General features: G+C 31.4%; 1 protein-coding gene across 1 annotated transcript in view; it reads left to right on the top strand.

Annotated features, from left to right (window-relative positions):
* The first annotated feature begins 5,757 nt into the window (after nt 1-5,757).
* LOC111035736 (tensin-3-like) overlaps nt 5,758-10,479 on the top strand; it is a 148,476-nt gene continuing 143,754 nt past the window's right edge. Inside the window, exon 1 of the mRNA XM_022317479.1 lies at nt 5,758-6,006. Within this exon, the coding sequence (XP_022173171.1) occupies nt 5,773-6,006 (234 nt within the window). The 5' untranslated portion in view covers nt 5,758-5,772. The remainder of the gene's footprint in view (nt 6,007-10,479) is intronic.

Here is a 10,479-nt window from a genome sequence, read left to right as displayed (position 1 = left end):
TGCATGCAGAATATTGTCATGTACGGCTTAAGCCACGCACAAAAAGTCGATCCAAATTGAAAATAATATTCTTGTACCTAATCCTTGGATAAAAAGGGATTAGGTACTATATATAGACCTATCCGGAATCGGGATTTAACTGCAGTGTTATAAATCAGACCGATTTCTCCGATGGATTAATGTGTTCTATGTATTTTTTTTCACTCTGCAGCTGGAAAACATTAGATAAAATCCATCGCTTTGTGCTATTAAATATTGGGGAACTTTGAGTTATATTTTTAATATTTGAACAAAATAAATTCAGTTTATTTTATCAGATTGATTTCTAAACTAAAGTAAACATTTTTTCAAGGTAAATTAAAAAATTCAAATCGTTTCAATAAACAAAATAAATAAAGATTTCATATTAAAAAAGAAAAAAAAATGGCAAATAACTCACCTAGCGCGGACAAACTATATTACGCAACTTAGGTCCAAGATAAATCGACAATTGTAATATAATAATATATACCTAGTAAAATATAGTAAAAAAAACTTTTATAAAGGTAGACACTATTGTTCTGATTGAAATTTGTTGCAATATTCTAAGCCCCAGTACAGATGTTATCGATGTTATCCCCGCTGTAGTCTAACTCAGTTATTAATGATTAGTGATTATCTATAGTAATAATATTTTAAGGTAATTAGGTGTTGTGAAATTATATCTTAATGTAACGTTTTCATATTCTGATTTTCGATGTCAAATATTTTTAGTTTTGAAAAAACAAAGTTTTTTAAGATTATTTAAAGATAATATTTTGATGTAAGCGAATTAGTCAATATCGTTTATTACAAATACAAATTCTGAATCCGATTAATTTTACAAAATCTAATAAGAACGAATGACTTTAAATAAAACAAACAGGGGGATGGTAAAGTTTAATTAAAAAAAGAGAAGGGATGGCATCCCACCATTTCAACCACTGTGTGTGTCCTGGGGATTTACATTGACGTTAAGCGATCGCAGTAGGTATACTATAAAGTATCGTACGTCGTACACTCTGCTTAATATAGGTACGATGGACGCGGGCGATATACTCTCCTTCTCATATTATATATATTATATATTTATCATGATTCATAATAAATATAAAATATTTAAAGTTAAACATGATTTACTGGATTTGTCGCTCAGAGATAAACGTGATCGACGATGAGATTCAAGCGATAAGAGCGTCGTAAATCGTCCCAACAATTTATTGTCTTCTTTTTTTTATTTAAACCGGTAGCAAAAGTAGTGGCATTTAAAATGTAAATCTTACACATAGTCACCCGCTGCCTTAGGTATAATCCACGATATCGGTTGCGGTCTCGGAAATTCATATAATATGCAATATTTTTTTACCTTCCATGAATAATATTAATGTACAATATTGATGTACCGAATAATATCATAGATTAAAAACACTTGTATATTTAGTGTATGATAATATTATGTACCTATACTGATAGTCGATTTGCATTATAGATAAAAAAAAAACTTGGGTAGGACATTACAAATTGAAGCCATTATATTTTTGCTGTCGTGAAGTGATAACAAGTTGCTTACATGTTTGTATAATATGATAAAATATATTATTATATTATGCTTAGAGTCGATACTACACTTGTTTGGCCTCAATATTGGAAGGTCAACCTCGATAAGACGTTATGTCCTATCCATGCTTTTATTATCTATAATTTTCATAATATTATAGATAGGTATCACTACATTGTTTGCAGCTATCGTTCGATATTATATTGTGTGTGCACAGTTTTCATTATACGAATTATAATTCAACTATTTATGAACGACGTTAATAAAGATTACCTTCTAAAACAGTCACTTCTTAATGTTCGCGGATGACTTATTGCCGGCAAACCTATTTATTTACACGAAAACTTTAAATTATAATTGGATTTGGCTATTTGGATAACTTTTATCCATATATTGTTAGTCAAATAATTTGAATGTTAGTTGCAGAGAAATTCACATAAATTTCAGCGAAGTTAAACAAATACACATTTGTATTATAAAAAAAATAAAATTGATAACTCAGAATAAGTGTACCCAGATAAGAGATATAACCGACCTAGGTACCTATTCTATCATAATTTATTAACAATCACATAACTATGATATTGTGTAATAAAGAACTTCGAGTATTCGGTTTTATAAGACGTAATTGATCAGAATTTAAAAGTCATAATTTTTTTTAAATGTTATATTCCACTCTAGTCCGTTTCATACCAGGATTTTGTTGGATTATATGGAATTCTCATCAAACTAGATCCATTAATGAAATAGTACTCATTAAAAATTGATTTCTGAGAGTACCTATATACTGGTACTTAAGACCATCGAAGCCGACGTTTCGCTTGAGCAACTAGGTAGAGAGTGTGGTATCTAATATCAAGAAAAAAAGAGAAAATTGCATGATGTTACTTGGTTATACAAATTACTTAATTCTTTAATTGTATGTCCTGAATTACTCAGCTAAATGCCTTTAAACGTCCCTCGAACTATTAACTACGAACTCAGCGATATAATGGTACATTTTATTTCAATTCACAACTGTATGATAAGCTACGATTCTACGATAATTATTTACTTTACGTCCATTAATAATTATTACTCTATTATAGTTGAGTTTTATTAGTTAATAATTGATTTATAATAGCTTATATAGCTGAAAAATGTTTTATTTGTACTAAAAAAGGTACAGATTTTTATAAATGCTTGAAATATTTTATTTTTTATTTTTTTATTATTATTGATTATAATAACATTCGACTACTCCAGCCATTAGTTCTAATTTAATTGTATTTACATTTTCCTTTTTTTAAGATTATAGTTAATGTTTATATTAAGTTGTTAAAAATTTATATTTCTTTTAGGAAGTTGATGGTGTTGTCAATTGATTTGAGGTATGGATGTATAAATTCTCCTAGTAGATTAGGACATTAGGTATGTCAGTATGAGATGTTTATTTATCGATTTTTATATTTTATTATTATTTTATAGCTAAAGATGACAGATAGAAGACAAAATTATAGTTCTTTTGATACCCTTTGGAACTCAAAGTCATAAAATCTTATGATTATCCGGTCAATGGTGTAAGCGAATATCTCACTACTTATTATATGGCCATAAAAGTTTGAACATGTACTGAAAGGCCCTATAGAGCTCTGTTTTCCGAGATTTTTCGATATTTTACAAATAGATACCACTGGTTTTTTGAAATTTTTTAGCGAATTTAAGCACTTTTTTATTTATATTTATATTTTAATCTTTGCTCTAAAAAATGTTATGAGTGCATTTATATAATTATATCATTAAATTATTTCATACTGCTTATTAATACACAATATTGGTGTATTGGTGTATATTAAAATAAAAAATTGTTACGATTGCCTATACAGTACGCCGTGTTTTTAATTGTGTGATAAAAATATATGTCTTCTGCATATTCATTGTAACACTAGTATTATGGATATCAAAAATCACATTACGATTTCATATAAATATTTAGTACCATTACATTACTTAATGTAATATGTCCCTGTATAACGTCTATGAAATATAGACAGTTCATATAATATATTTTATCGATTTAATTATTATTTAGAATATTTTTCAATAATTGCCCAATAGGTTAAAGAGTTACTACTAGATTTCGTCAGTCAATCGTGTGATAAACTTGATTATTTTATCATTCATCGAAACAATTTTCTTTTCTTCTAAAGGTTTTTAGTAAAAGACAAAATGTTAACTTAAATGGTTGGACTTCAATTCCGGAAAAATTGAGTGTACCAAACCGCTTTTTCGTGACAAAAAATGGCACTGTCCCGGCAAGACTGGGGCGTGTGACAACCCTATGCAATAGGTACTTATGTAGTTTAATATTTTTCAAAAGGCAGAAGGCTACATTTTTACAGGAATTACTACAGGTGTTCTTCCGTTCTTATAATACATTTAATGATACTCTGAAATGATTAATAAAAATTTGGGCTAAGTTTTTATATTTTGTAATTATAAGATCCATACCTATTTGTACAGATTCGCTCAGCGCTCTTAACAATCTGAAGTATAATTTGCACTCAAACATCCTAGCAATTAAAATAAGCAAAATCATTGAAAAATCCAACAAGAACATACGGTTTATATGGACACCAGGCTACTGTAGAATATATTGCTATGAGAAAGCTAACAAAGTAGATCGTGAAGCAGTTAATAACCCTCTGACCGAAATACGGACATACTCCTCACTCATAGTCATCCACAGGAATGTTAGCACCTTTTGTACCAATTTATGGGAATCCAAATGGCGGCGTACCCAAATAACAAATTAAGAGAAATAAAAAATACTACCGTATACTGGCCCAAACCCTATACTTCAAAGCGCAAGGATGAAGTAGTTATCAATAGACTATGTATAGGTCACTCAGAGATGTCCCATGGACATCTTATGTGCAGAGAAGAACCTGTAATGTGCCAAACCTGTCACAGTCAAGCACCTCCTTGTCCACTGTCGTAATCATATAAATGCCAGAAAAAGTCTAGATTTGCCAGTCAACCTCTTCGAAGCCCTCAGTCCAGCATATTACAACACCAATAAAATAATTACATTTCTAAAAAAAAATTGATATGTACAACCTAATTTAAGGAAATATTGTTTTTCTATATTATGCAAGCAAATGCTCTTATTTTTTGTTGCAATCTAATAACCTTAGCAGTTGAAGCTGTACCATGAATGAAAAAAAATCCATACCATGTATACAATAGTAGCCAAAACAATATCGGAAATATATATTTTTTTTTACGAAAAATAGTTCAGTTTAATGAACTAAAAAATAAATTGTTTGTATAGTTCTGTTAGGTACCTATACAGATATGCTCAAAACGATTTTAAATACTAATGAAGTCCATTGATTTTTCGATCTTCTGTTTATGCGATAACGGCTAATAGTATAGATTTTGCCAATGCACGTTAAGTTTAAAAAGAACGTTTTTTAATGTATCGTTGTATAAGTTCGGTGCCGTTGCTGCTACGACGACGACGCCGACGACAACGACGACCGGTTCCTCTCTCACTCTCACTCATCCTCTCTCTCTCACTCTCACTCTCTCTCACACACTCTCGGGGGACCGTTGCGGCGTCGACGAGTCGCCCGGACCATGTCTGCACCGGTCCCAGTACAGTCTGAACGCGCGACGTGTGCGCACACAACAAATACAATACCGTATCGCCTATTACCATCACCTACGACTCAACAGAGTGGCGAGATTTTTTTTTTATTTAAATTTTTTATTGACAACGATCGTCCGTGTTCGATATCAAATTTTTTTACGATACGCCGTGCCATTTTTTTACGTGATCACCGAGGGGTGTGTTTTTGTTCGCGCGATACCGTTTCGAATACCGTTCGGCGGCCGCGACTCTCCGGCGCGAACCGCTGCATAGTTGCCGATAATAAATAATAATAACAACGTCCGTGCGAGGCGCAAGTCGCTCATTACTTTTTATTTATTTATAATAAATATAATTTGCGCGGGCGACGGCGAACCATTATAATATTATACACACACTAAACCGGTTGTTGACCTCTGGCGAGGGCGCGCGGCTGAGCGCGAGAGCGGCGGCGGCGGTAGCGGTGGCGGCGGCGGTAGCACCGTCGACGGCAGACGCGCCGCCGACCGGGTCACATCTCCTCGGACCGCCTCCGCCGCCTCCACCGCTTCCACCGCCGCCGATGTCGTTGGACTCGGTCGCCACCGCCGGGACAGCCACCGACGATGTCCGCCACTACCGGCACCACCACCGTCACCATCATCACCATCACCTGCATCACCATGGCAAACGTCACAGGCGGCCACCGCCTCCGCCGTCGTCGAGGAGACCGCCACCCGAGACTTCGGACTCGACGGCGGTGGCCACACGCGACACACCGGAAGCCGTTGCCGCAGCTTACCATCATCCAGTCAAGGTACGTGCCTTTGTCACACATTGTTTGCGTTACGCCTGTCTAGATCCACTCGGTTTAGCCAATAATAACAATATTGCATTGGGCGAGGGGGGGGGGGTCGAACAATGGGGAGGACCACACCCAAATATATCCTTATTTATTATTAACGAAAATAACAATCAGCGTGCATCATGCATGAGTGTTATACAGTCATAGACCTATAACGACTATATGAAATCCCTTTCCCTCCAGACCTTTGACAACATTTTCAAATCATGGGCATGGTAAACCCCCCGCTCCCCATAAGTTATCATTTGAGAGTATTTTGTTTGTACAAAATAAATAGAAAATAAATGGTAAATGTCGTACTCACAATTGTAACAGTGTGTTAGTATTGAATGTACAATAAATTCTTCTTTCGTTTAACACGCGCCAGTAATGAGCAATCAAAAAATTGGAGGAAACGTGACAATTAATATAACATGTCCATGGGCGGTGATTAACAAATCTGCCCTTTGGATTTGAGCAAAATGTATGGAAAAAATTTTGCTCTATTCGATATTGGAAATATTTGAAAGTCAAAAATCGACCCCCAAAAACAATAAAATGTATTCAATTCATATATATTATCAGTTTGCACAGTCTCGCGTTGGCATTATTATTATTAATCATTAATTGTTTATCAATATCTGTTCAATTATAAAGGACAGATACTGACCGCAAGTCTGTTCTATAGTAAATGTATGGTTTTAAAACGACGAGCTGTTGTCACGATTACAATATTCGCGTTATCCGCGCGTATATTTTATTGGATAACGTGATTTATCGCGAATTTACGATTACACCGAGTATACTATAATAATTGTCCACAAATGCGCACACGACCGCGCTATACATACTCGTACTGACGTCGTATTTACTTTTACTCGGAGCTTATTATTCAATACAATATAGTAATATTATAGTATATAAATATTGTACCTATATATGCCGCAAGGAGAGTATAATACATTCGATCGTGGCGGGAATAGAAATAATAATATGTGTCCGTCAGCAGTGCTCATATTTAATCCGTCCTGTAATGATAATAATATAATCATTAAGTAATAAGTACAAAAAAAAATTCTCAGCTTATTTCGTCACCACTGTTGTACGCTCATATCATTTTAAATCTGTAACTGATAGAGTCAGTTCGACTCAACCGTGTTGAGTTTGATATCAAATTTGTTTATAAATAATTGAATAATGATATTGAAATGCTCCAGATTTACTATCTAAATATTATCATCAGCAATTCCTTACTTTTATTCAAGAAAACCTCAAACTTTTAAAACTAAATTTCATGCCACTATAACTATGGATAATACTATTTTCTTATGCCTTAAAATCTTAATACATTGTCCATTATCAGAATCTGTACAGTACTTATGCCTTCGAAGCTTTAGTATATATGTATACATAAATAAATAATGATATAATGACGAACGCTTCTTTGTACATTGAAATTATTTCGTTTCTGTATAATACGCTTGCGGTTTTTTTTCTAGATTTTTAAATTTTATCTTTGTATCCTATATATCTTCACAAAGATTTCAATATTTCTTAGAATAATTATTCGTTATAATAAATTTGAATTGCATCTTTTGATAGCTTATACTATACTTTTCTGTATAAAATATTATCTTACGGCAAATCCCGTTTTCGCAATACGCTCAAACTAATATTTATTTAACAGTGAGATTTTGAGTGTTCAAAATTGTTTAAAATATAATAGAAACAAAAATAATGTTGATCTATTTTATAAATTGATATTATTATTTATAATTAATTGGTATAAAACATTTGCTAGATTAAATTGTTATTTAGTAAATACCCACTATGTTTATTGCTTGTTTATAAAATAATTAAAGAATTATAATAGGACCCATCCATTCCACCAATATATAATCGATTTCACCAGAACAGGCCATAATAATAATATACGTACCCCAATTTTTTCTATAGTTGTAAGCAGTAGGTATATTAATGTTTTAAGGTTCTGAATGGAGCGATGAATATAAGTATTGATTTTACAATGATGTGTGTTATTTTTTATTAGTGTCTGTCTAAATAATTCTTAAAATTTTTTATTTTTTTTTATTTGAAGTTCAAATGTTTTCAACATTTATCAAAATCTCAAAAATTTGCAAATTATTTTGTAGTTAACAAAGTGTTCAATATTATAGCTAAGGATCAGAAATTTTAAAAACAAGGTTTTTCATAAGTTTTTTCTAGTGTAACCAAAAACTTTAAAAATGATTTGAGTTATTTTTTGAAATTTAAAAATATTACCTGTAATATAGACTGACCGACCTTCTTTGCTCAGAATCGTTTTTTGTTGGTAGGTATACAATTATTTTATACTATTGAATTAAAATTTAACTGGTCTATTACATGACATCTAGTGTGCAGCAGAGTGGTACCGACTTGGCCACCTTTTTTAATTGACATTTATAGAAAACATTTAAATACTGCATTTATATGCATATACATTGTTAAGCATTAAAAGCAATGTCCGCATACTATAATTCATTTTATATGATTTACTTGAATTCCAGAGAATTACCTATCCCTATGTATGAACTATTGATCTACGATTCATACACAACGAATAACTTGATGCGACTGGAAGAATAAAGTCTGTAAATAATGCTCCTGAGTCAGTTATATTTTTTATTTTAATAGTATGAACTCAACAATCAGTCATAGGGTTCGTGCCCATAACTCAGCTATGTTAGACCAATAACACGGTTATTTACTGATCGCCTGATCTGAAATGAGCGTAACAATAAAATTTCAAAATCAGTCAAATCCTTTTAATCGAGATGTATACAATTTGTAATTGATCGGTGTATAAGATAGTATACTCATTACTCAAATAATTCAAAACGTAACTAAAATAATTTTTAAAAAGAGTGAAAATCATAATAACATCAAAATTTGAAAATATCAAAATTATCGGAAAATAATGCTCATTAATATATTCATATTATAATATCTATATTAATGTGCATATAAGTACAAATACAAAAAACCTGGCACTTCCTACAATATAACAAATTATATCAGACCTGCTTTCACCATAATTTGTATAGAATGAATCGATGGACAAAGTTGATTTCGTGGATTTTTTTCTCAAAACTTATGGTTTTATACAATTTTTTTTTTATTCATTATGTATCGATAGCATATGTAGTATGTACATATGACTGTAGAATATAGTGAAATTGTCTTAGTGAAACACTGTGCTGTAAGAAAATTATTGTTCACCGTACCTACATAATATGTAGAATAATACATATGTATTAATAAAGTATATAGGTACTAGGCATCATATTTATGTACATTGTTCGGTATACAACACAAAACTCTGTAAGAATTATTTAGATAAGAGTATACGACACCTACCACGCGATAGTCAGAGAAAACGACGTCCCGTCGAGTAGAGTATAAATTATTATAAATACCGACCATCGAACTGATGATGTCGTCTTCAATTATCTGTTACCCTATATATTTTGTACGTGTGTAAAAAATATGAGTACTACATTATAATATTGGATTACTGATTACTTGTATTGTTATTATTTTGCTTAAACCCAATCTGCAGATTACGTAGTGTAAACTTATAAAAAAAAGTATACCTACACATTACACGCATAGTAAGACGTAATATAAAAATAATCACTTAATATTTATGTTATATTTTATTTAAGCTTAAAATATAAAACAAAGAAATTATATTGGAGACTTAAACGCATTATCATTAACACATCATCATAACATTACACAAGTCAAAAATTCAAACTAAACACTTACTCTCTACTAACCATTTTAAATCAGACTAATTGCTCACAATCGTATACACATACATCTTATTATCTTGCTAAAAATCAATTCAACATTTATTTAAATTTGTATAGCATCTTAAATATCTAAATACTAATTTAAAATAATTAAAAGTCTTTCATCATTTGTTTTATTCCTACTGTCAAGTATCAATTTGTAGTACCGTGGGTGATGGAATTTTACAGTTTTAATATAAAGATATGGTTACATTTTTACTATAATTTAGAGAAGATTTTTAAATTTTTTCGATTATGGATTTTTAACTGGTATTTATAATGAAAGTTTTTTAGACGTATTAAAATTTAAAATGATATACCATTAGTACTCTGCTCGATAATGGCTGTTCTCCTTTACATTTTTTCATCGTTCCCATCATATGTAATTATATCGTGTATTAGGTATTTAGGTACGTATAAAAATATAATTATATTATACTACATGAACGGATAATAATGTTTACTAATTTCTTTCACACGCTGTAATCTGTATTATGTACAATCACGTTGGTCAATTTTACCGACATCTACTGCAATCTTCATACTCTCGGTATTTTTCAACTAAATGTTATAACTTGTGAGTGTAAAACCTTTTTTTATGAATATATAT

The sequence above is a fragment of the Myzus persicae genome, unplaced genomic scaffold (assembly GCF_001856785.1).
Source record: "Myzus persicae strain clone G006 unplaced genomic scaffold, MPER_G0061.0, whole genome shotgun sequence".
Lineage (NCBI taxonomy): Eukaryota > Metazoa > Arthropoda > Insecta > Hemiptera > Aphididae > Myzus > Myzus persicae.
This window is presented reverse-complemented; position numbering and strand designations above follow the sequence as displayed.